Source organism: Sus scrofa, chromosome 9 (assembly GCF_054392235.1).
Source record: "Sus scrofa isolate SSC_HxYL_T2T_F1_AM1 chromosome 9, Sscrofa_HxYL_maternal_Yorkshire_Landrace_v2.0, whole genome shotgun sequence".
Lineage (NCBI taxonomy): Eukaryota > Metazoa > Chordata > Mammalia > Artiodactyla > Suidae > Sus > Sus scrofa.
The window spans coordinates 141,723,123-141,750,081 of record NC_139391.1 but is presented as its reverse complement, the minus strand read 5'-3'; the positions used below and the strand labels follow the sequence as shown (position 1 = coordinate 141,750,081).

Here is a 26,959-nt window from a genome sequence, read left to right as displayed (position 1 = left end):
GCCGCTCGCTGCGTGGAGTCTTGCCTGATGGAAACGCTCAGGGAGCCAAGGGTTCTTGCTCTGCTTTCCAGGCCATCCTTCCGGGCGCCTGGTGGTCCCAAACCTCACAGGAGGCCCCACCCAGAGTGGCCAAAGCCTCACCTCTGAGGTCAGGCCAGCTTGGAGCTGGACAGCGCAGCTGAGGCTTCTGAGTCAGCGCAGAGCGGCTCTGAGCCAGGGCTGCCCCGAGCCTGAGTCCTGGGGGTGGTGACCAGCCACCGCCCCTGTTCAGGGAGAGAAACAAGACCCTGGATCTCTGGCCCAGTCTCTCGGTTTGTGTGGTTTGGTGTAACAGCCTGTGGCCAGAGATGTTGCTTCCTTGTTCACCGCCTCATCTCCCAGGCACCATCACATCCTGCACTTCCTACATCCGTGTCACACGCAGTCAGTTCTAGAACCATCGGAAGTACAGGACACTGAGAGTGTGTGCTGCTGCCCGTGGGCGGCTTCCCTTTGCGGTACCGTGCGCTGGACACAGGCTCTGGCCTGGCAGAGGGTTTGGATGGGATTTACCGCGAAGCCCACCTGCCGCATGTGTGGCGGGGTGCATGCATATGCCTCGCTGCTACCGAGGGCCTCGGCTGGAGCCCCCACATGAAACAGGGAGGCCTCGCCTTTGGGGCTAAAGCTGGAGCCTTTGCCACTGACAGCACAGGAGCCGAGTTTGCTTCGCTGGGAGGACAGCGTCAGTGTAAGTACAGGTCCGAAGGCACCGACGCCCGCGTCCGCCTGCTCTGACTGGAACAGGAGATGCTCCCTGATGCTTTCCTGGCTCGGGTGGGTATGTTGGTGGCGGAGTTTGTGAAATCGCCATCCGCTTTTGTCCACCAGTGGGTTGGCAGTCTGGCTCTCCAGCAGTGGGCAGTGGTGGGCAAAGCCATCTTTTGATCTTATAGCAGCGCCTACAGCTTTTCTCCTCTGGCCCCATCTGTGAGCCTGGAAGAGGAGAAAGGGATAGACTGAGGACAGAGGTCTGGAGTGGCCTCTGGGGTGTCAGCAGGGTGGTAGCCAGTGGTTGTGGTGGCACTGAGGGTGCACCACGGCCGTCTGAGTCGTCCCCAGGTCTGCCCCTACCACGGTGCCCCCGGGCCTTTGCTCCACCAGCTCTCAGGCTCTCAAGTGTGGTCCCCGCTGCTTAGGCATCCTGAGAGGGCGGCCTGGACCCACCCCCGAGTCTCCCAGTTAGGGCTCTGGGCGGGGGAGCAAGCTCCCAGGGATGCCATCCTGGAGACAGCAGACCTGGGCTGCGTGGTCAGCTGCCCGAGGGCGCCCATTCTAGCCTGATGGAGAAAACCCAGGAGGGCAAGCAGGCTGTGGATTTAGAATTCAAAAGTAAAAACAGTAAAAGGAAACAGGGGCCCCCTGGAGAATGTGATTGAAAGGGAAATCATTCCGGTCAAGGCAGAGGAAGGAGAATCTGGGAACGCGGGTCCTGGAAGCGCCGACGTGCTTAGTTCTGATCCCAGCTGGGAACCAGCACCATCACGCCGCATTCTGGAAAGGAGTGGTTGCTTCAAGCAGGGAAGCCGTGGGTGAATTTTGTTTAGTTTGTGTCTGTTCCTCCTCATAATCCTTACAGCAGGTGTTTCACAGTCCTGGGAGCTGCGCCGTCAGCCTGGCGGTGACAGACCAGGTGTTGCTGCTGCGGGCGCCTGGCTCAGGGCTGGTCCAAGCCGAGATGGGCCATCTTAAGGGCGCCGCATTTTCAAGGCTTAGTACGAAAACGAAAAACACCTCAGGAATAATTTTATGTGGATTGTGCGATGGAACGAAGATACTTTAGATACACTGGATTAAATACAACATATTATTAAAACGAATTTCACCTGGTTCTTTTTGATGCAGCCGCTGGAGAATGTAAACTCACACGAAGAGTCACTCTATTTTCCTGATGCTTGGTTCAGACCTAGAACTCTGGGATTTTTTTAACCATACAGCAGATCGTAAGAACCTTTGGAAGAACCTTGAGTGACATCATGAACCCAGGGGGAGGCTTTGCGGTGCCTCAACAGGCTTTGAGAGAAAGGGTTGCTGGGTTTACTGTCTCATAAGAGCTAAAGTCAAGCCCCATAAGGGTAGAGAAAGGAAACATTGGCTGAGATTTTTTTTAAAGATTGCCCGTTTCAGATACTGAAAAATAACTTACTCCTTTTTTTTTTTTTTTCTAGAAACTTTTAGAAAATCATCCCTTGACAATGATGAAACAGATAAAGAGAAGAAAAAATTTCTGGGATTTTTCAGAGTTAATAAAAGAAGCAACAGTAAGGTAAGTGATTGACTACGCACATGACTCTGCCTTCTGCACACAGCTTCGTGGGCATCTGTTCTGGGCGTGGCTTGGTGTTTTTCTAAATATGTGTGGCAGTGGTTACTTCCTTTGGGGAAGGAGAGCCTGCCGGGTCAGTGTGAACCGCGGTGCCAGGCTCGTCGTCACACCTCCACCACCAAGGCAGTTGTCTGGGTGACGGCGGTACCTCTTTCCTTTGGCTGCACCGGCCACGTAGACGTCCTGAGCTGGGGATTGAGTCCGGCCACTGCAGCCACCCAGACCGCTGCAGTGACATTGCCGAATCTTTAAGCCGCTGCATCACAAACTTCCAGTGATGATGTTTTCTGTTTTCATTTTTAGGGCTGCACCTGAAGCATATGCAGATTCCCAGGCTAGAGGTCAAATCAGAGCTACAGCCTTGGGCCTACCCCAAAGCCACAGCCACACTGGACCCACTGAGCAAGGCCAGGGATCAAACCAGCATCCTCACAGACTAGTTGGTTCTTCACCCCTGAGCCATCATGGGAACTCCCCGGTGATGGGTCTTATTCGCAGACCTAATGGGAAGTCTTGAGCCGTCTCTGCTGGCGCCTGATCACAGACGAGGCGGGTTCCGCATGTCTCCGTGTGTCCTTTGCAAACCTCTGCTCCGCGTGTCCCCACTTAGGGCCTTCGGAGCCCATCCCCTCCCGTCTGTCCCTGGCCTTTCCTCCTCGCCAGCGCTCTCCTTTCTCGCCGGAAGTACCAGAAATGACAGATTCAGGCTTTCACGGGGGAATTTCCTATCACGCAGTACGTGTTGGGTTCCTGGTTCCTGACATCTTTTTTTTTTTTTTTTTTTTTTTGTCTTTTTAGGGCCGCACCTGCGGCACATGGAGGGTCCCAGGCCAGGGGTCCAATCAGCGCTGCAGCTGCAGGCCTACACCACAGCCACAGCCACGCCAGACCCGAGCCACGTCTGCCATTTGGCTGCGTCTTGCGGCAACGCCAGATCCTTAACCCACTGAGCGAGGCCAGGGATCCACCCCTGTGGATTCTAGTCCGCTTCTTAACCAGCTGAGCCGCGACGGGGAGTCCTGGTTCCCGACACCTCTGAGGTCAGGTGGCTGGACCGCGTGCACTGCTGTCCTCTTGGCCTCGCGGGTCCATTTCTTTCTTCCTTTTTTTTTTTTTTTTAGGGCCGCACCCACAGCATATGGGGGAGTCCCAAGCTAATGGTTGAATCAGAGCTGGCCTACACCACAGCCATAGCAACACTGGATCCTTAAGCCACCGAGCGAGGCCAGGGATCAAACCTGCGTCCTCATGGATACTAGTCAGGTTCTTGACCCTCTGAGCCACAAGGGGAGCTCCTAAAATGAGTCTTTACCTACCTCCTTGAAGGACAAAAAATATGCATATCTGTGTATAAAATCTCACCAGAGAATATGTTTCAAAGGGTACCATTCTGGCCAGAGTCAAGGAGGGCTGCTCTCTTTCCTCGTTTTAAAACTTCGGTGTGTGGAGCTTTTCATAAACGTGAGACCATGTGGACATTATTTCTTTGACAAAATCATTTATTCTCCTAACTTAGCAGTTGTGAAAAATACCTTAGAATCACCTTCAGATCCAGTGTCATGGTTGGATCCTTGGCTCATGACCCCGCACTTGCTCACTTTGGGGGGCAAGGTGGGGCCCCGGAGCTGTGTTTTCCAGTGCACCCCAGGGACCCTCTAGCTGGAGGTCGCCACACCATCCAGCAAAGCCCTCTCTTAAACAAAGAAGCGGGAAGTCACGATTGCTCACCTTTCAGGAGCAGAAAGGCAGATGCCCAGTGAATTATTTCAGTGGCTACGCAGCCACCGAGCACACAGTGCAGGGGCAAAAGCTGAATCGAAACCGCACAACTCTCCACCCCGACTTACGTCGTTGGTTTTCTGAGCCAGTTCATCGTCTCGGTCCTCTGCTGTTTTCATGTTACTTATTTTCTAAGCCAGAGAGAGGCTTGGGGGAAAAGCCAAGAAGCGAACTCGTGACTCGTGAATTTCAAAATCGTGACGTTGGGTCCATTCGGAACCGTGGTCCAGTTCCCCAGCCGAGGCGGTGGCAACGAGCAGGGCTGTTTGTGCAGGTGCTGCAGCCGTGGGGCCGCGGGCTGTGGCTGCTTCGCTTTCAAATCGCTGGGGGAGTTCCCATCGTGGCACAGTGGTTAACGAATCCGACTAGGAACCATGAGGTTGCGGGTTCGGTCCCTGCCCTTGCTCAGTGGGTTAACGATCCGGCGTTGCCGTGAGCTGGGGTGTAGGTTGCAGACGCGGCTCGGATCCCGAGTTGCTGTGGCTCTGGCGTAGGCCGGTGGCTACAGCTCCGATTTGACCCCTAGCCTGGGAACCTCCATATGCCGCGGGAGTGGCCCAAGAAATAGCAAAAAGACAAAAAAAAAAAAGAAAAAAGGAAAGAAAAGAAATCGCTGGGGACCGCCGTGCCCACGAAGCCGCTCTCACCCGGGGCTGCGCTCTCGTTGCAGGCCGAGCAGAGCAGGCAGCCCGGGGCCGACAGCGAGGAGGACGCCGCCACGTCCACGCGCGGGAGGGGCTCCGGCGTGAGTACTGATGCCTGCGGGGGCTGCCGGCCGACCGGCGGGGCTTCTAGCAGCTTCGCATGACCTTCCAGAAAAGGAAGTTATAGATTCGTTTGGATGGTTTTTGTTTCTGGGGTTTTTCGGTCTAGGCAGATGCTCCAAGCTTCCTGTGGCTCCGTTTTCATTGCTGCACGTGGAAGGGGGGGGTCATGTGAGGGCCTTGACCTCTCACACCGCTCTGGTCATGACGATGGGCCCGTATTATAACTTCTCCTACAGCCAGCGGGTGGGAGCATAAAGGCTGCAGTGGGCACTGCCAGTTTGTGTGACATTTTTTCTTATTTATGCAACATAACACATTCATGACAAGACAGGTAGAGAGAAAGAGAGGGATGGATGGATAGACAGACAGATGGATAGATGGATGGATGGATAGATAAAACCCAGGCAAAAAGTTCATAGGAAATATCCAAAGTATTTATGAAGAAAATTATAAAATTCTACAAATACGCACAAAAAAGAGGCGTGTAAGTAGAAAGAAAGGCCACATTCTCAGGTGCGAAGACTCAATTTCATTTGTCATCAGGCTTCATCGTAGAGCTAAGTAAAGGGACTTCCAGAGAGTAGTTTAAAGGGAGAGAAAGAGCATTTTATGGTGACATGGAGCGGAAATAGTGGGTGACTTTCACTGCACAGCCACGTCAGTAAATGAGCCTGCAGTGAGGTAGATTGATTACCGGTCTGGAAGTGAGTGTTCCTGGGTTTGAGGCAGGACAGCACCAATGAAATGACCGCGGCCCAAGAGGGCGACGGCCACGGCTGCCGCCACCTGCCCGCCCGTGTCAGGCTGGTGCTTCGTCACACGGCCTCGCGGGTCCCCCCACAACACTGCAAAGGGAGAGCAGCCCTTCGTACAGACACGGAACTTCCAGCTTCCAGGGGCCAAGCGGCTGTTCCCCTCCATCTGTTAAGGTTTATCCACGTGTCTCGTGTCTGTGTTTATATTTCTTTGTGTCCGAAAGGTCTTGTTAACATCCGATGGCATGTTCTTCTCCGTCGAGCGTGTTGGGGCTCAGACACCACTCCTGTCTTCCTAAATCTCCTCGTGCCACCGACCCCTCGCCGAGGGCCCGCGTCTGCCCCTCGGGGAGGAGCTGAGCTTGCATCCCCAGGCGGCAGAGGGGACCTCTCTCTGTGTCCACGTTCCTTGTGTGTGTCGTGGGCATAACAGCGCCCGTCTGCAGCCTCCTCTTAGTGACGCGCAGTTGCCGAGCTCGACCGGCCTTCGGGAGGCTTCCGAGACGGGGAGTGGCCGGGTCAGAGCGCTGCTAGAAACCGTCCAGACACTGTTGTTTGTTCTTCCTCGAGGAAGCGTACCTGGTTCCCGACCCCTGTAACCTGAGGAGTCAGAAAAAAAGAGATCTGCTTTAAAAAAATTATCCAGGCGTTCCCACCGTGGTGCAGTGGGTTAAGAATCTGGTGGTAGCAGCTCGGGTCGCTGCAGAGGTGCCCGCGGGGGTCAGTCCCCAGCCCTGCTCAGTGGATTAAGGATCTGGCTGTGGCATAGGTCGCAGCTGTCCCTCAGATTCAATATCCTGACCCAGAAACTTCCATAAGCCGTGGGTGCAGTCATTAAAAAAAAAAAAAGCCCCATCAGATACCATTGTATCGCTTCTTAGTTAAAAGGTCTTCTGGTGAATGGTTTTAAAAGTATTGCCTCAATTTAATAAAAATCATCTGGTGCCATTTCCCCCCTGTTTAGGCAAGTCTGGAATATTCCATCTTGCTAGGAGTTGCTCACTGTGTTCCGAGGGGATTCTCTTTCTAAAGCCTGAATAAGCATTCAGAGTCCAGGTTGTGGCCCTGCTGAAGGTGGAGGCCATACCGGAGCCCAGCCCGCATTTAGAGGGATGCCCATCAGTAATGGGACACTTTTAGAAAAATTTATTAAAAGCCAGGTTTTAAAGTCAAATCCATAATTTGGCGCCGGGAGCCCCAGGCTCATGGGAGAGCCCGCGTCTCTGCCCCGCCTGGTGAGAGTCACGTCTCACGTGGGTGAGGAAGCGATGAAGAGCGTGCCCCCCCAAAACCCGCCACAAGGGGTCCGTGTTTCCACAGCACAGCCGACGCCGCTGAAACTGGAGAGGCTAAGCTTCGCAGGGTTTCTGAGCCTGCCCAAACCCACAGCAGAAAAACGCGTCCCGAGGGGCTGAGCTCTGCTTGGGAGCAGCACTGGTTTGTGCTACAAATGTATTTTGAAGAAGGATTTTTGCAGCTGGTCACCTTCTCCCGGGCTTTGTGTTCACGATTGTGGGATGAACAGCTCGTGGAAGATTTACAGGTGGAGTGGGGGGGGTCGCACAGGAAGCCCGCAGTCCGCGCAGCTTCCGCTCACTCTGTGGTCCCCTGAGCCTTTCTTATCCCAACGGCCAACGGATCCACACTTGTTTCACGGGGCCTCGTGTCGTGTACAGTTTGCTCTGGTACGATGTGGTCCCAGTAGTTGTTTAAATGTTCTGTGATCTTCCAGGAAGAGGGGGAAGCGTGGCTTTTGTTTCTGTTTGCTTGGACGTGGAGGCTGGCTTTCTCAGAGCCCCAGCTTCCCCGGCTGTGCTGTGGACTTGCAGGCATCCCCCAAGGCTCCTGAGGGGTTAAGTGAGGCTGCACGGGCACCAGGCCCAGGGAGGCCCTGGAAGCTGCACCTGCTAAGCTGCCGCACTCTGCCCTGCGACTTGGTTACGGGTCGCCTCTTTTCCCTACTGTTATGAATAATGCGAGGGCCATCTCTGTCCCCGGAGCCTGTTTTCATTCGGGGGACTTTCCTTATAAAAGAGACTTGCAAAGGTTTTAAAGAATCAGAGGGTGAGACGGTGTTATGGCTTTCCAGGCAGTTTATGTTACCCTGGTGTTTCCTTAAAGTGCACCCCCAGCAGTAGGTACCGGAGCTGATAAGCCCTCGATTCGCTCTTTCTTCCACACGCTGTAACTCCAGCGGCTCCGATGTGAACCTTCCATCAAACCGTGGAAGGTTCACAAACCCTAAGACGTCACTTAGAAAAATGATCCGCAGGTTCTCTGTACACCTGTTAGCCCGTGAAAAATAATTTTTGAAAGATTTCATGTGACTTATGCTCTCCAATGAGAATCTGGAAACTCTCAGGGGAAGGACTTGTTTTTATGTTATTTTGTATTTCGTTTTAAGATTTATTGGCGTAGAGTTGATTTACGAGGCTGTGACCATTTCTGCTGCACAACAGAGTGACCTGTCACACATGCGCTCACGTCCACTCTCTCGCCGATTCTTTCCCCACGTGGGTGATCGCGGGATAGTGGGTAGAGTTCTCTGTGCTGGACAGCAGGTCCCCGTTGGCCAATCACTCCATATACCTCAGGAAGGCCTAGTTTTTAAAGCCGCGACAAATTTTTACCAAAGCACTGAAATCTTAGAATGGGAATAAACGGCTCTCACCAGAGCCTGGAGAGTTGACTGAAGTGCCTCTTGCCAACAGCTTGTTCTCAGAGTGAGAAGAGGAAATGGATATTTTTAACCTCATGGCTGAGAATTTCACCTTAGGGATGAGAGGCAAAAAAAAAGTCCCTCTCAAAATCCTGATTTTCCTTATTTCCCTTGGAACACGAGTGTCTGTTTTTTCCTAACACCTGCTCGCCTTCTGTGACCTTCCTCTGCTCTTGGACAGACAAACACAGAACTGCAGAAAGTCAGTCCTGCTCGCAGGTAGGCGGGGTGAGTGGCATGCAAGCTGCTTCTGGAACCCGGCAGCAGGGAGAAGCAGACGATGGCCCCGCCTCGCCCTCCCGGCCCTGTCCTCACGGCGGGTGGCCTCACCCAAGCTTGGGCTCCGGAGGGTACCTGGGACCCCGAGGGGAGCCAGGCCAAGTGCGACCTCCAGAAGAAACACACCCCAGGAGCCCTGCCCAGCGATGCTGGACTCCAGCCACAGGAGCGTCTGGGGGTCTTGAGAGAGTTCTGGTGTGGGGGACAGGGAGGCGGCCTGCGAGTTGACGTTGGCGTCACTTTCATTTCGAGGTCAGAATGAGGCCCATATTTCGCTGGCGAAGGCTGTGCGCTGCCCCATGATAGACTGTGGGGCTGTGATTATGAGGGAAGCGTAACTCTTTGGAAGGACAGCCACCCGTAAAGCCTCCTGTTGCCTCGAGAGGTTTCCTGCGTGACCCTGGAGAGCCTGGTGTCTCCCCTTGGAGGAGAGACAGACACCAGCTTTTGAGAGGCACGGGTCAGGATTTTGGCACCAGGCTTCAGACTGAGATAACTTGGTAAACTTGGACATAACCACTGCTTGGGAATTCTGAGGAGATTTTTAAAAAGGAGAAAAACCAAGAAAAATAAGAAAGTAAGAAAGGAATGTTTTGTCATGGGCTTGGAGAACAGACTTGTGGTTGCCGGGGGGGGGGGAGGAGTGGGATGGACGGGGCGCTTGGGGTTCATAGACGCAGACTCTTGCCTTTGGAATGGATAAGCAAAGGGACCCTGCTGTGTGGCACTGGGGACTAGGTCGAGTCACTTATGACGCAGCATGATCACGTGCGAACAAAGAACGTGTACACGTATGTGACTGGGTTCCCTTGCCGTACAGTAGAAAATGGACCGAAAGCTGTAAACCAGCTATAACGGAAACAATAAAAATCATTATAAAAAAGGGAGAGAAAGGAATGTTTTGCCTCTGTAGCTTGACAGAATCTGTGACATAGATAAATATAGATATTTGATCAAGGTATTTTGGTTGAACTGTAAGAGTAAATATTCAGTGACATTTCCTAGGTGGTTTGTCTTTGATACTCATTTCCTTTTAGAATGCTAGATTTCCATCTCATATTGTCTGGATGCTTTTCCAGCTTTGTAGCAAAAAATACGCGCAAGCCGTAAATGCAGATGGTTTTGAAGCTTATTTCTTTGAAAATACAGTGACCTATAGAGGAAAAGATAGGATTTTCACTTGCATCTGAATTTCCTCGCCAGCTCTGCCTGGGGTGAGGGGAGTGCTGTGTGACTGCGTGGAGGTTGGCTCGAGGGAGCGTTAGCATTTTCATTGCTGATGACACGGCCCCCCTCCGTAAAATCATGATGATGGGACCTAGGACAGATTCTGAGCAACGCCCAGAGTGTAGCTACAATGCAGTTAAATGCATGGATTGTTCCTCCATTGGGGTTCCATCAAGTCAAACAGGTACTCATTTGGAGGCTGCCCTGCTCAGCACACCCTCCACCTTTGGCATCTGGCTTCTGGGTTTTCCTTCCTTTACTGGGGAGGGGGTTGAAATCTGCACCCATGAAGCCGAGAACACACAGGAGCCGAGTCAGGCTCTTTGTTTTCCTAAAAATACACATGTTTATGACACTGACGCCTCTTTCCAGCCACCTGGGTCGATTGGACTGTGTCAGAATCCTCTCCATCACCTCTGCATTGCTCTTTAGAGGTTGCCTTCTGACCTCAACAACCATCACAGCCTGGTTTTGTTGAAACCTTGGAGTCAGTCGGTAGCAAAAAGGGGAAAGGACTATAAGCTCAGTGAGGGCAAGAGCCATTTAGCATCATCGTCATCATTACATCTTCATGCCTCTACCTCCAGCTGCCAGGGTGGTGCCTGGAACTAAGAGGAGGGAGCTCCTTCCTTTGTGCCCACTGCGTGCATGATGACACGGTCAGAAGTATAGCCAATGAAGATGGATTGACGGCTCAATTTGTTGCTCCAGACAAGTGTTTAGCATAAGCAAAGTCAGATTAACATGGAAAAAGAAAGTTCCTAATGCTGAAGCATCTATCCCAGTTGCGTGGCACTCTAAGTTTTTAGGCAGAGATTTAAATAACCCTCCCTCAGAATCATTAGAGGGTGAGGAGAGAGGATTTCCCAGTGAGAGAGGGTGTCCATGCCCACCTCTGGGCACCGCTGTGGGAAATCCTTGCCACCCTCTCCTCTCCTTGATCTGCTGGCCCCACCCACGTAGGGGAGGGTTAGGAGGACCTGCGAGGCGGGCCAGTGGCCACCTTTCTGAATGCCAACCAGGAATGAGTGCCACCCTCCAGCCCAGCCTGTTCTAGGACAAGGGCTCTGTCACGGAAGAGGGAGGCGCACCAGAGCCTTTGTGTGTTACTGGGGCAGAGGGTGAGAGAGAAGCTTCTTTTTCATGTTCTTAATGAGTCACAGTGAACACAATTGTCTGATTTGACCACGTTGTGCTGAGGTTCTGCCGCCTTCTACAGAGTATGGCCGGCTCCACCAGGACTGTGGATGATGCTGGCGGTGTGGTACTCGTCCTCTGATGCTCTCAAAGCCCCTGTACGTCTCGGTCCTCGCTGCTGCTACCCAAGGAGCAGTGGTAGCCCCTGCGGGTCCTCAGAGCTGAGGGAAGATTTCCGCTGCCCTCGAACGCTGTGCTGGGACTTCTGCAAGGAGCAGAGCCGGCATCCTCACTGTCCTGAGTGTGTCAGGCTCCACCCAGGCTGCCGTCTGAGGAGTGAGCCAGAAATAGTACAGGGGATTTACTTGGCTCTTGAGACACTGGCGATGGGAGTTAGAGTGCCATGGTGAAGGATGAGAAGATGCAGGTTTTACGTATATCGATTTGCTGTCAGATGATACTTGGAGATCCCGCTCTGGATGTTGCAAGTTCAGCAGGACCAGTGAGTCAGGTGAGCTGAGGTAGGCTGAGGCTAGAGCCTTGGCTCACAGCAGAATAAAGACAGAGAGCCATCGTAGAGCTGACTATGGGGGGCAGACCAGGGGTCAAGGATGTGTGAAGGGCTAGCTGTGGCCACTCCCATAGAGGAGCAGTTGGTTCCAGTGTGGGGCTTCACCCACTGGTTTGAACCTCTTCTGCACTGTGACCCAGCAGTCACCTTCTCAGGTTTTCTATGTAAGGCTACTATTTACAACAGTAGGGGATCCAACAAATGATCAGACAGCCCGACTGGGGAATTCTCTCAAACATTCAAAGAAGAATTATAGCACTCCTCCTCAAATTGTTCCAAAAAACAAAAGAGGGCTCATTTAACAAGGCCAGCATTACCCTGATACCAAATTCAGACAAAAGTATCACAAGAGAAGAAAATCACAGGCCCATAGCACTGATGGACACAGATGCAAAAATCCTCACCATAGCAACAGCAACGACAGTACTACATTGGAAGGATCACATGCCATGATCGAGTGGGATTTATCCCAGGGAATGCAAGAATGGTTCAACATCAGCAAATCAATCAGTGCGATAGGACCTCATTAACAAGATGAAAGATAAACCATGATCCTCTTAGTAGATGCAGAAAAGGCATTGGACAAAATTCAGCATCCATGTGGTAAAAACTCTTTACAAAGTGGTATAGAGGGACTGTACCTCAGCGTAAAAAAGGCCTTATGTGGTGAACCTACTGCTGTCGTCACACCCAAGAGTAAAGCTGAAAGCTTTTCTTCCAAGATCAGGGACAAGACAAAGATTCCCCCCTCACTACTTTTTTTTAATTTTGTCTTTTTAGGGCCACACCTCCATATGCAGGTTCCCAGGCTAGCGGTCAAATTTGAGCTATAGCAGCTGGCCTACACCACAGCCACTGCAATGCCAGATCCGAGCCATGTCTGTGACCTACCCCACAACTCACAGCAATGCCGGGTGCTTAACCCACTGATGGAGGCCAGGGATTAAACCTGCATCCTCATGGATACTAGTCAGATTCATTTCCACTGAGCCACGATGGGAACTCCCCACCCCCGCACTGTTTTACTTAGCATATTATTGGAAGTCCTGGTCAGAGCAAGAAAAGGAAATAAAAGGCACCCATATTGAAAAGGAAGAGGTAAAACCATCACTGTTTTCAGATGATGTTATACTGTATATAGAAAACTATAAAGACTCCACCAAAAAAGTTAGGACTAACAAATGATTTCAATAAAGTTGCAGAATACAAAAGCAATATACAGAAATATGCATTCCTATACACTAATAGCAAACTCTAAGGAAGAGAAATTAAGAAAACCCATTTACAGTTGCATGATAACAAATAAAATACCTATGAATAAATTTAACCAAGGAGATGAAAGACTTGTACACTGCAAACTGTAAGACATGATGAAAGAAATTGAAGAAGACAAAATAAATACAAAGATATCCCCTGTTCATGGATTGGAAGAATTAATATTATTAAAATGTCCATATTCTCCAGAGCAATCCGCGGATTCATGGTAATCCCTGTCAGAATTCCATTGGCATTTTTGACAGAAATGGAACAAGTAATCTAAAAGATGTGTGTAACCACAAAAGACCACAAACAGCCAAAGCAACCCCGAGAAAGAAGGGCAAAGCTGAAAGCATCACGTTCCATGATTTCAAACTCTATCATAAAGCCATAGTCATCAAAACACCATGGAATTGGCATAAAACCAGACGCACAGAAAACAGAGCAATATAGAGCGCCCAGAGATAAACCCACATGCATATGTGCAGTTGATTTGCGACAAAGGAGTCCAGCTGTCCAACGGGGAGAGAAGCGTCTCCTTGATGGGAAACTGGACAGACACATGCAAAAGAATGAAATGGAACCACCGTCTCACAGCATACATAAAAATGAGCTCAAAATGGATTAAAATGTGAATGTAAGACCTGAAACCATGGAACTCAATGGCAAAAAAACACAAACACTTCCATTAAAAAGTGGGCACAGGATCTGAAGAGACACTCCTCCAAAGAAGACTTAGACTTGGCCAACAGACGCAGGAAGAGATACTCCGCATCACTAATCATCGGGGTAAACGCAAACCCAAGTCACCGTGAGGTACCACATCGCACCTCAGAGGGGCCATCATCAAGAAGACACAAGGGATGGCAAGAGCTGGAGAAGGTGTGGAGAGACGGGAACCCGCCTACACCGTTGCTGGGGTGTGAACTGGTACAGCCGCTGTGGAAAAGAGTATGCAGGGCCCTCAAAAAGTAAAAGCAGAATTATATGACCCAGCAATCCCACTTCGGGTATTTACCCAAAGAAAATGAAAATACTATCTTGAAAAGATATTTGCACCTCTGTGTTCATTTCAGTACTGCTTGCAATAACCAAAATATGGAAACAACCTAAGCGTTCATAGTGGATAAATGGATAAAGAAGCCGTGGTACACGGACACAGTGGAACATTATTCAGCCGTTAAAAAGAATGAAACCTTGGCATTTGCAACAACATGGATGGTGGACCTTGAGGGCGTTATGCTAAGTGACATACATCAGACGAAGAAAGACAAGTACCATCTGATCTCACTTCCTAAATAAGTAAATAACATACAAACAGGTTCACAGATGCAGGGAACAGATTGGTGGTTGCCAGAGGCAGCACGCTGGGAAGTAGATAAAAAGGGTGAAGGGAGTGAAAAAGGATGCAGCAATGGTTTTAAAAGTTATAAAATAAGCCATGGGGCTGTAATGGACAGCATGGGGACTCTAGGTAATGATACTGTTTTGCATATTCAGAAGTTGCTAAGAGAGCAGACGTTAAAGGCTCTCATGACAAAATCGCCGTCTCCAAGCAGACGTGGCGCTCCCGTTACTGTGTGTAGGAGCTGCCTTTGCTTTTGGAGTACTACCTGCCTTTGCCAGCCCTCCCTGGCCACAGAAAATCTAGGGAGAGCCCTGTGACAGTGGTCCCTGAGGGAAGGGAAGACCTGGAAACCTTAGGCAATAATGAATATTAGCAGATATTAATAGAGGGTTATTCCAAGTTTTTCCTCTTGTGTTTGGTCCCATAAATGTGCTGACGAGAGAGGCTGGGCCCAATCATTTCTTTAAGGATGCGGAGAGTCCTCACTGTGAACGTTGCAGTGGCAGGTGTGCGGGTTTTGTGTGGCCCCAGGGGCGGGCATCAGAGTGAGGTGGGGCCCCAGCTCCATGGGACAGGCACCAGGTGTCATGATAATGGGGTGGGAGTCAGCGCTCTGCAACCAGCTGCAGGTACAAGGCTTTCCTGGCAAGGCCACGTGTCTGCTCTGCATTTGAACTTACAGTTGACGCGGTCCCCTGCTCTTCAGTGCTTTCTCAAATCAGCGATCAGCAGGAAAGACTGGTGTCTGCTGTGGTTCAGGGGTTAAGAACCCGACATGGTGTCCTTGAGGAGGCAGATTCGATCCCTGGCCTCGCTTAGTGGGTTCAGGATGTGGTGTTGCTACAGACTATGGCATAGGTCACAGATGTGGCTCGGATCTGGCGTTGCTGTGGCTGTGGTGCAGGCCGGCTACTGCCGCTCTGATTCAACCCCTAGCCCAGGAACATCCATGGGCTGCAGGTGCGGCTTAAGAAGAAAAAAAATCGTCACACTTATTTCTCATGTGTTTCTCCTTTTCCAGCCACATCCGTCACTTGTCAGTATCCTAGGGAGACTCTGAGAAGGGCAGGTGCAGCCCGGCAGGTGACAGCCATCCCCTGTTGGGCAGTGGGTTCTGACCCTTAGTGTCTGCAGAAGAGGTGTCCACAGCAGCCCAGAGCCAGGAACTTCCTGGCCTCTCAGAGGAAGACCTTGCAGACTGTGGGGCCGCAGATCGCGTGGGACAGTGAAATTCACGCAGGTCTCGGTTGTCTGTTGCGCAAGGCTGCAGACCTTCAACCTGGATGATCGAGGTTGAAAATCTGGCTTACGTACCACGGCCTAGGCGAGACCAGATTCTCTCGTCGTTCAGGTAGAAAGAGCTGAAGATTGTAGTTGGCTGCAAAGTCAACAGTCTGAGAGCTACGCGTCGCTCTGTCCGACCCGCTCATTCTGGTTTGCTGTGTGACCATCAAGCCAAAACTGGGAGCAGTTGCCGGAGGCCACAATTCAGGGCTTGGGGTGAGAGGCTCTGTTTTTGAGGCAGAAGCTGACTGAGCATCGGAAAGTTTACACATGGACTTGCATCTGGGTGGAAGGTTTACCATCCAACCCCAAGACCCTGTGGTTTTGCCCTGGAAATAAGAGAGCACTCGGCTGGGCCCAGGCGTGACCCCTCCTTCACCTCAGCGAGACTTGGCTCTCCCCTGCTCTTCCAGTGTCCGCGGCCTCTGTGGAAGTGATTGGTATTTTGTTCTCTGTGTGTGTGGTGACCGTTGTGGTGCCCTGTTCAAGGGTCCCTTGGGAAAACGGTATCATTCCCTTTCTGAGACTTTCAGAGGGACGTCTCAGGGACAGGCGGGCAGCTCCTGTGCCGATGCTCTAAGGCTTCGTCCTGAGGGAGAAGGAAGAGGCAGCCACCTCTGCCCTGGGCAGCGTGGTGTCGTGGTCACAGGGAGGCCTCGGCCTCAGTGGTTCTTAGCCTTGCCTCGTCTAACAGCCAGCAAGGGTGCCTGGGGCCACGACGAACAGGGGCTGCAACCCCAAACTAACCCACCGAGATGGAACGCACGGCTAACAAGGGCTGGCCAGGGTGTGGAGACGCTGGAAGCTCTCCTGCTGCTGGCAGGAAGGTCACACGGCTGCTGGGCAACCGTGGGGTAGCGGCCGGTCCCTCGGGCAGTGAAGCGGAGACCCGGTGCCTCTGCTCCCAGATCCTCAGGAGCGGATGGCGGAGATTCAGGCAAACACCTGTACAGGGTTTCATGGCGGCTCTGGGCTCAGAGCCCAAAGGCAGGCACAGCTCAGACACCTGTCCCCAGGTGAGGCAGACAGGACGTGCATGCGCCACAGCCGTGGAGAGAGGAAGCTGCGACCCAGGCTGCCCCGCAGAGGAGGCTGGAAATCACCACACCAAGGGAGAGAAGCCAGGCCCAGGAGTTCCCACTGTGGTGCAGTGGGTTAAGAACCCGACTGAGGAGATGCAGGTTCCATCCCCAGCCCAGCACAATGGGTTAAAGGCTCTGGCATGTGCTGCAGCTGTGGTGTCGGTTGCAGCTGCAGCTCAGATTCATATGCTGGAACTTCCACGTGCCGTGGGTGTGGCCCCTGAAAGGAAGGACGGGAGAGAGGAAGGAAGATAGGAGGGAGGGAGAGAGGAAGAAAGAAGCCAGGCCCCCAAGCCACGTGTTGTCCGATTGCGTTTTTGGGCAGCAGTCAGGAAAGCGGATCTGTCTGCAGCGTCAGGAAGCAGACGTGAGGTGGCCAGGGCCAGGGGAGGTGGGGGGGCGGTGGCTGCTAAATGGGTGCAGGGCTCCCTTTTAGGGGATGAGACATTCTGGAACTAGCTGGTGATGAGGGCGGGACGACCTTGGGATGCATGTCACACCACTGAAGCGTACACTTTAAAAGGGTCAATTTTATGTTACATGTGTTTTGACGTCATAATTTGGGGTTTTTTTTGTTGTTGGTTTTTTGTTTGTTTGTTTTTATTTTATTTTATTTTTTTTCCCACTGTACAGCAAGGGGATCAAGTTATCCTTACATGTATACATTACAATTACATTTTTCCCCCACCCTTTGTTCTGTATACACAATGGAATACTATTCAGCCATAAAAAAGAATGACATAATGCCATTTGCAGCAACATGGATGGAACTAGAGAATCTCATATTGAGTGAAATGAGCCATAATTTGTTAAAAAGAAAAACAGCTGATGCCTGGTCCCATCACGGAGCTTCTGCTGAAGCTGGTCTTGCTTGTGGCCCAGGCTTTCCCATCTAGGAAAGCTATAGGGGTGGGTTCGGATGTGCAGCCACATTCCAGAACATCTGTGCCATTGCCGGGCCACCCACTCTGCCCTTCACTGGTGTGCGGCTCAGGGACGGTCACTTTCTGGGCCTCCGCCTCCTCCCTCTGAAAGGGGTCCAGGTGATGACAAGTCGGCTGTCATGCAGGTAAAGTGGGGAGGTGTGAGGAAACTTCGTGCCCCACGGGGTCTCTGGCTTCAGCCAGGCCTGGGGTGGGACAGGACACTCTTCAAAATGCTGCTGCCCCAGTGCTTTCCAGGTGGGCCTTTTCCCTGGGCTACGTGAAAATGAATTTTGTGGTCACACTTCTCCAGCACGATGGGTGGCACAGTGTGACAGATGTCTTTGCAAGTGAGACCGGGGGTGTTTGGACCAGGCTGGGCGGTTTAACTGTAGCCATGCTTCCTGCTTCTCAAAACCCTCCTGCTTTTCCTGAAGATAAATTTGCTGGAAGAGAAATCCAGTCGGCTTGATTTCCTCCCCAGTGGCCCCTGTGACCTGCCTGAAGTCCCCGAGTAGCCCTTCCTGGTCAGATGCAAATACTGGAAATAATCTGACTTCTTTGAGAGACCGGTTCTCATTTGAGTTTTGTTTCTATATGGGGATGAGGCGTCTTTTGAGTCGGCCCTCAGACCCAGCCAGTGGCAGATGACAGCCGGGCCCCCCTGTCCTTTCCCCCTCCAGCCAGAGGATCAGGGAGCCCCCAGGGGCCATTAGCCTGCGAGGTCCCCAGGGTTTAGAGGGACCCACTTTGTTGACGGCTGCACCCACTGCAGATGGAAGTTCCCAGCCAGGATCCTCTCACCCCCAGCACCAGCCCGGGGATGGAGCTGGAGCCTCCGCAGCAATTCGGGTCGCTGCGGTCGGATTCTTAACCCACCGCCCCAGAGCGGGAGCTGCTGGAGAAACGCATTTATCTCAAGTGTGGCCACGCAGGAAATCTCACGCCTGATGAGTTTTCGTAAAAACCACAATCACAGGTCAGTCGTCAAAGCCCACTGCTGTGTAAACTTGAGGACATTGTGTACGTGTGAAAGGGAAACCTTTGTTTTGAGGGTTTTATTGTTTGTGTGAATTAGAAACTTCTCCCTCCCTAATTGTGCCTAAGTGAGTTTGCTTCTGTTGAAATCTCACATAGGACCACGGTGAACCATCACACACACACACACACACACACACACACACACCCAGGTTGTGCACTTCGGGTGTTTTCCTTAGCTCTCTGCCCATCCGGCCCCCTCATTCTTGTGGTCCCCAGCCTCTCTGCCCCTCCCTCACGCCAGCCCCCAACGTCCCTCCTGCTGTCCCCTCCTCCATCTCGCCATCCAGGCCACCTGCCCCGAGGGGCCCAGCGCACTCTCCATCTTTGAATTAACGGGGGCGTCTTTCCTTTCCCTTCACAAGCTTTTCAGAAATTCCTGCCTCTCTAAAGGGTCCTGATGAACGTCACCAATTACAGATGACCAGCAAATTCCAAACGTGTTTGCTAGCAGGTTTGGGTTTTGAGAGGGTTCTACAGCAGAGGCTGCAGAGTGTCCTCCACCTGCAGTGCCCTCGCTGCGTCTGGTTCGAGTCCCGGGCTCCCCGTGAGCTGAAAGGAGAAATCCCAGCAGGAGAGACACGATCCGAAATCGTTCTGATGCTTATAACCATCTGAGAGCTTGTGTGGCACAGTATTTTCTTGGCCACACAGCTTCTCCCGCTCGTCTTCCAGAGAAACGCCATCCCTCCGGCGTTCCCACGGAGGGGCCTGGCCCAGGAATGGTCATTTCCCACTCACATCGCATAGGAACGACCTGATTCCCAAGCTCCGTGTCTCGGCCCGTCACGGAGATTCATCCTTACGGAGCTGGCGCGCTTCGTGCCACTCGACTTGCCCTTCACTCTGAATCGATGCCAGATGTCCAGGCAGACAGAAGACAGCTCGCCGTCGGGGCACGGATGCAGCAAGGGCCCGCCCATCAGGAAGGCTGCGTCTGAGGATAAGGACCAGCAGGCAGGGCGCGCCATCCTGGGAAGGGAACTCGGCCTGACCCTGCATCCAGGACGGGGCCGGCAGCCGCAGCGTGGGAAGTGAAGCTCTCTGCTTTCACACCCGAGGATGCCAGGAGCTTTGATAGCCCTGGGCTGCTCTGCCCAGCGGATCCTGTACGTGTGGGCAGGACAGCGGAGTCTCTGCCCGGCTGGCTTCGGGTGTATGTTCTGCCTTGAGTCCCTGCCCAACCCGTGTCCAAGGGGAAGGCGAGTGGGGAACAGGTCTGACTGCAGCTTCACTCCCACCTGGCTCTTTGACAATGAAGAAAGAAAAAGACAGTAACAGAGAAAAAAAGAGAAAAGAAAGAAAGAAAAAGGAAGGAAGGGAGGGAGGGAGAGAAAGAGAGAACAGAGGAAGGAAGACAAGAGAAAGGAAGAAAAAGCAGAAGAGCCAGAGAAAGTCCTTTGGAGAGGGGGCCACGTGGGTTAAGGAGAGGGGGCTGCATCCCATCCCATCCCCAGGAGGCTCCGCCAGTCTGAGGAGTTCCTTTCCTTAGGCTGCAGTTCTTCTCGCCATCACAGCTCTGAAAGCACCCCATCCCCACTGTGGCTGGCGGAATTTACAAGCGTCTGCTGCTGAACGGGCTGCCGTGGCTATTTTAGACTGTGCTTGCTATACCAAAATATTTTCCGCAATATTTAGACAAAACTCTCTGTCTGAACGCCAGCCGTGTCAAAAGGTCCACTTGATGACATGGCTGGTTCTCACACGACAAATAGTCTTATGCGCCTGAAAGAACCGTTTGGGGAAATGGAAACAAAATGACCCTTCGTCTGCACTTTTTTTTAACAAGGTGATTTAAACAGAAAGGTTTCAAGCACAGCCTTGACCCTTTGTCTGCAGAAGCGTATTCCAGCCGGAGGTCGCCCCCCTTCTTGCTTAGAGGAGCGGCTGCCCCCTCCCTCGGCTGCAACATCTGTGTGCTCATAAAGCTGCCGGGTGCAGACCACATCAGGAACTTGAGCAAAACAAGAAGATGTGTCAGTTTGAGCTGAGTGGAAAGAGCCGTGCCCCCCGGGAGGTATTCAGTGTCCTGCCTGGTACCGATCTCTGATCAGGTGTAGAGTAAGAGAGAAACCCACTCTCTGCGGTGCCCATGAACCCCAAAGTCATTCTAGGGGGACCCCGTGCTCCCAGAGCCTCTGGGGGTACCTCGAGCTCTCGCCTATCCCGGCAGTGCCCTCTGCCTTGAGTCCTGCCCAGCGAGCCCGCATGCCTGCCATGGTGCTCCTGACAGCTCTGAGGGCAGAGCTTGCAGTCATCCAGCCACCACGGGCGCTCAGGGCCTCCTGGGATCAGCTCCTTGGGAAGCCCTCCGGGTCCTTGCATCTCCCTGCAGAAATGCTCCAGGCATTTGGGTCAAAGAAAAAATGCTGCGGCTGGATCAGGAAACAGAGGAGGCTGCAGCCATCCAGCCATCCCGGGCAGCCGCCCCCTGTACCCCAGTGAGCCCTGAGGGGACACAGGATGGGACCAGGAGGCCGCCACCCCCAGAGAGGCCCTGAGGGCCCCAGGATGAGAGCACCGGACGCCGGCCCCAGACAGCCGAGGTGCAAGTCAAAGGGACGACTCCAGTGAGCCCGGACCCTTGCAGCGTCCTGCGCACAGGAAAACGCCAAATGCATTAGCGTGAGATGTCTGGTTTTCTTTCATTAACGGTGATCTGTCAGTGTTTTGTCGCACAAACCCGTGTATCTGGCTCCTCCTGCCCTCTTTAGAGCCGTCCCGCAGAACCGCCTGAGAGGCTGTGCCCCTCAAGCCCTCGGTTTCCTCCATCACATGAAACAGAACTTTCCACTTTTAGGCTGTGCATTATTTTTCCATTGATCTTTTTTTAATGGCCACACCCATGGCATATGGACGTGCCCGGGCCAGGGATCAAACCCGAGGTGCTGCAGTCAGATTCTTAACCCACTGGCCATAGCAGGAACTCCTTTCCGTCGACGTTTGGAGCGTGTGCAGCACCGTGTCCCGGCCCGTGGTGTGCCTCCCACAGCCAGAGGAGATTCAGACTCACTGAGATAATGCGCACCTTTCAAGCAGAAACATCAATTTTATATCTCTTAAATGTAAGGCTAGAGGAGTTCCCGTCATGGTTCATCGGTTAATGAACCCGACTAGTATCCACGAGGGTGCGGGTTCAATCCCTGGCCTCGATCAGTGGGTTAAGGATCCAGGATTGCTGTGAGCCGTGGTGTAGGTTGCAGACAAGGTTCGGATCCCACGTTGCTGTGCCTGTGGTGTAGGCCAGCAGCTACAGCTCCGATTGGACGCCTAGCCTGGGAACCTCCATATGCCGCGGGTGTGACTCTAAAAAGACAAAAAAAAAAAAAAAAAAAAAGGCTAAATATCTATGGCAAAATCAAGATGAAGATGGTGTCTTTCGAGCTGACACGCAGAAGCCGAAGTTGTTTGCTGGCCCTCCACTCCCAGCTGTGCGCGTGGGATGGGGTCAAGTGACCATTTTATACTGAATGTAATAAACCCGTGGGCTGTGGGTGGTGATGAGTTTAGAATGGTTTCCCCTCTGACGAGGCCTCTGGGGACGGCCCACGTCTGGAGGGGGGGTGTCCGCCTCTCACTCTGAAGTCCCACAAGCCCTGGGACCTAATGGCTGGGTTTGCCTTTTTCCCTGTTCCTTCATCATCCACTGCATTCTCTTTTGCCTTTTTTTAAACTAAGGTACGCATAGCTGATTTACAGTGGCGTGCCAGCTTCTGCTGTGCAGCAAAGTGGCCCAGTCGTCCATGCATATACCTTCTTTTTCTCATGTCATCCCCGTAATGTCTTATTCCAAGAGACCGGACACAGTTCCCTGTGCAGTAGAGCAGAACCTCACTGCTTAGCCAATCTAAGTGGAATAGTTTGCACCAACTGACCCCAAACTCCCTGTCTGTCCCACTGCTTCCCCTCTCCGCCCTTGGCAACCACAAGTCTGTTCTCCATATCTGTGAGTCTGTTTCTGTTTTGTAGACAGGTTCGTTTGTGCCATGTTTCAGATTCAGCGTATAAGTGGTATCACATGGTATTTGTCTTTCTTTTTTAGACTTACTTCATTGAATATGAGAATCTCTGGTTGCATTAATGTTGTTGCAAGCGGCATTAGTTCATTCTTTTCTATAGCTGAGTAGTATTCCACTGTGTATATGTACCACATCTTCTTAATCCAGTCATCTATCTATGGACATTGAGGTTGTTTCCATGTCTCAGCTATTGTGAATGAACATAGGGGTGCATGGATCTTTTTGAATTGTAGTTTTGTCCAAATATGTGCCAGGAGTGGGATTGCTGGATCATATGGTAGTTCCATATTTAGTTTTCTGAGGCGCTTCCATACTGTTTGTTCTCCATAGTGGTTGTACTAGTTTACATTCCCACCAACAGTGCAGAGGGGTTCCCTTTTCTCCATACCCTCTCCAGCATTTGTTATTTGTAGACTTCATTGCTTTTTTTGGGGGGGGTCTCTTTAGGGCCACACCTGCAGCATATGGACGTTCCCAGGCTAGGGGTTGAATAGGGGCTATAGCTGATGGCCTACACCAGATGCTGGATCCTCAACTCACTGAGCGAGGCCAGGGATCGAACCTGCATCTTCATGGATACTAATTGGATTTGTTACCACTGAGCCACACTGGGAATTCCTTCATTCCTCTTTCTTAATGATTTGTTAGGCTTCACCCACAGGAGAACTCCTGAGATCTGGTGTGACTGTGAGAGCCAGAATCTGTGATTTTGTCACCAAGCTTTGCAAAAAGGCATCACTTACCCCACCCCTACCAGAAAAGGGCTTGATGGTTTTTTTAAAAATGTTATTGACCTATTTGAACAGGAACAGGAAACCAGACCCCTCTTACAGGCGTGTCATGGTCCGTCCCGTGGAATCTGGCCACTTCGTAGCAGGAGAAAACCATGGAACTAGAATAGGAGGGTGGGGGCGTGTCTAGACCCCACGCTACGTGGGCCATGTTATTTTATGTTGATGCGAATTAGCATCTTAAAGGACATCTGATAACTAACAGTCTTTCTATCTACATTATTCTGTGGATTTTTTCTACACTCTGTGCATGAATCTCGGAGGAGAAAAAGAAGGGAATAGGAGTCAAACCACAACATGCTCTGAGGGTTTGCTGCCCATCGGTTGAAGGTGGAGAAACACTGCCGTGTTTCAGAATTCAGGAGAGGCGCAGGTGGACCAAGAGTTCATGGCCCCTGACCCTGGGGGTGCGGGTGGAGGTGGGGGAATTCGGCTAAAAATGGCTAAAAATGGATGAGCTGCAAAGTGCTTTTAGGAGGCTGTCTGCAAAGAGCTGGGGTTCAGGGACCACAGTGAACCCAGAGGGTTCAGGTCAGGCATGCATAGTTGTGGTGCCCCCTGGGGACAAGTGGGATTGGAAGCGCCCGGTCTGGACAGGGTGGAGGGAAGAAAAACAGTTAGTATGAGGGTGTGGAATGAGCTGTCACAAACGTCGGGTTTAGGGAGGTTGAAGGGAGCTGGGCATACCCCAGAGACACGATGCCGGCGGTGACTCGAGTCCTGCACTGCAAGTCACAAGCTTCAGCAAAACCTCCACAGCACGAGTTTATAAAAGCCCCTTGGGAGGGGGGGCACTTGAGCAAGCTGGCCGTCAGGCAAAACACCTCCCCAGCCCCAGCCTCGGACCAGCCAGCCCCGGCTCTGGCTGGTTTCATTTGCTGACTCTATTGTCGGGACCCTGATGGGTGAGCAAATCTTTGGTTCCTTTGCTTTGCTGTGTGCAGGAGGCTGCAAGGCAGGGGAAGCTATTTAAGCGAGTTCGTTTGCATTGGCCTGTTTGCTTGGGAACCAGTCCAGTAGCTGTGGAGGTCGAGGACTGGGAGAGACACTGATGGGTTTTCTTTAGCTTTCGTGTGGGCTCCCAGGGGGCACAGGGACGTTTTCTGAGTGGGACCCTGTCCCTGTCCATCCCTGCTCCCGGCGGGGCTCTGCATCCGGGGAGCAGGGCAGCTGATGGTCAGTGTCTCACAAGGAAGCACGAATTGGCCTAAAAAGCAACCTTGAAGGACTGGCTTTTCCTTTGACTTCAATATTCAAGGACAAGAAAATCCGAGTCTCAAATATATCCTCTCAGGAAACTGAACGAGAATATAATCGGCAGAACAGAATACAGGGCCTTTGCTGAATGCGATGTTTCCTGTATATATTTATGTCACATACGGTTCAGAGGAAAGCTTCCCGCAAGTTCCTTGTGAGAGACGGGAGGGCAGGACCATCCGCCGGTACCGGGAGCTGCTGGGAGCCGGACACGGTCATGGGTGCAGGTGGGGAGCCATCGCTCTTTGTGAGGCCCGTGTTTTAACAGGGGAGAAAAAAGAAGCAAACACACGGTAGCTGTCACAGGCAGCACACAGCGGGCACTTACGGCGCCCAGAACTCTCTCAGGCCCTCTCACCTGCAGGAACCCATCGCTTTGTGATGTATGGGTCCTGATGGTTGCCCCCGTTTTAGGGGAGACAAAGCCTGTCCAAGGTCACACGGCTTATCTGGTGGCAAAGCCAGGAACCGAGTCTGGGCAGTGTGTCCACACCCACTGTGGACTGCCGTCTCCCCTGCACCGGCCTGGGTGTGGAATGCATGGGGCCCGGGCCCAGGGCTGGGGGGAGCGGATGCAGGGCAGGGGCTGGGCTCCGTGTCCTTGTTCGCTTGGAGGTAGAATGCTCCTCTCTAAATGCTCTTCCTGTAGGACCCTCATCTGCTTCTACTAAGCAGAACGTAGGGAGGAGGAATCCGAGAAAAACCTACGTGGCTTGGGTCTGCTCCTCCAGTTTAGACGGCGGGTCGAATGTCCTTCCAGCTGGTTGGGGGCCCTCCTGCAGCACTGCCCCCAATGGCCACGTAAAGCCTTCCCAGCCTTTCATGCCACCCTGTCAACTGTTCAAAAAATCTGAGTTAGGGGAAACCTAAGCCCCTTCCTGGCAGTGGGCAAAATACTTCGCAAGACGGCAAAGCCAGCTTCTCCGGGAGAAAGCTTCGTCTCCATCTGTCCTTCTCTTGTCACTATCGAAGAGCTCCCTCTGACGGCAGGGTAAACACTTAAGGAGGCCATGTCAGAAGTGCAGGCTGATCGGGAATCTGCCCCGACTCTGGCTTGGAGGTGTAACAGGCCTGCCATTTCCTTTGCGATTAGGAAAATAAGCCTCACACCGGGAACCTGTCATGCAGGGGCTCCTGTGATACGTTTCCCGGGAGAGTGAAAATCTGGGTGTTGCCGGAGCCATGCCAGCCGGGCCGTGAAAGTGGCAGGAGAAGCTCGGGTGGGGGCGGGGGCTGGGTTTGCATGATGCTCGGGCATCACACACCAAGAAGCTTCCAGCGCGATGCGATTTCATGTCTGTCTCTTCCCTCGACAGGGCTGCTCGACAACCCCAAACTCCCCGAGCGTGAATCCTCGTTCCGTCCCGCTGGGTCCGTCCCTCTCGCTCAGCAACATCTCAGGGGTATCTGTCAAGTCGGACCTGAAGAAGCGCCGGGCTCCCCCTCCTCCAACCCTGCCTGGAACGGCGCCTCCCGTGCAGGACAAAGCATCAGTAAAGGTAGGGAGAGGGCACCTCCCGGGACCCGGGAACGCCCTGGAAGTGTCAGGTGCACGGTCCTCCTTCAGCTGTGTGGCTTTAGCCACGAGACTGTGGAGGCTGGATATTTAAGCTTGATTGGGAAGTAAAGGGGAGGTGCCTTGCTGCCTCGATTGGGGGGGTCGGGAACTCTTTCTGTGCCTTTGGTCCTTGAAGGCTGATACCCGTTGATGAGCATCTATTTTATCTTTAGCGCCGGCACTTGGGGCACGATTGCCTGATGAGAACATTGCAGGCGCCGTTAAAATCCGGTGTGTGTCTAAGGAAGAAACGACACATAACAGAGGAGCACAGATAATTGGCGCTCCCGGGCAAGCCGAGACGTGTTGGCACCCCGAGTTGCTCTCCGTGTGGCAGAGCGTCTGCTGAGGGCATCCTGTGGAAGTTCATTTTCCGGGCGGTGTAGCACCCTCTCACGCCACCGGCCCGCGCTGGCGGGGCCGAGCCTGTGTCCTCAGCATCCACCTGCCGATGGCCAAACGCTGTTTGAAATATCCGCCTGCCTTTCCAGGGGCCAGGGCTCTGTGACAGGTTTCCTGACTCCACATGGGACACCGAAGAAATTATTCGGGTGTGGAAGGGACATCCCTCAAGGGTGGCCGGTGTGGACGTGCTCGGGGCTCCTTTAACTGGGCTCTCCGGCCTGCACAGACTGTGGTGCAGGTCGGCCTGCAGCGTAGGGAAGGAAGCTGAGTCCTCGCTGGGCTGAGACATTTTTCCCAGCCACTTGCCTCGAGCATCCTGGGCCGACCACACCCCACCAGCAGGAACACGTCTGTGGGGCCCGCTCACACGGCCTCTTCTCCGGCAGGAGCGTGTTCTT

At 52.7% G+C, this 26,959-nt stretch overlaps 1 protein-coding gene across 13 annotated transcripts in view; it reads left to right on the top strand.

The window, feature by feature from the left end:
• COBL (cordon-bleu WH2 repeat protein) overlaps positions 1 to 26,959 on the top strand; it is a 239,997-nt gene that overhangs the window by 125,903 nt on the left and 87,135 nt on the right. For 10 of the 13 annotated variants that reach the window (XM_084978577.1, XM_084978570.1, XM_084978574.1 and 7 more), the window contains 3 exons: positions 2,208 to 2,305; positions 4,815 to 4,889; positions 25,915 to 26,097. In XM_084978577.1, coding sequence (XP_084834703.1) covers positions 2,208 to 2,305; positions 4,815 to 4,889; positions 25,915 to 26,097 — 356 coding nt within the window. The remainder of the gene's footprint in view (positions 1 to 2,207; positions 2,306 to 4,814; positions 4,890 to 25,914; positions 26,098 to 26,959) is intronic. The other 3 variants (XM_084978580.1, XM_021063931.2, XM_084978572.1) reach the window with 1 other exon arrangement.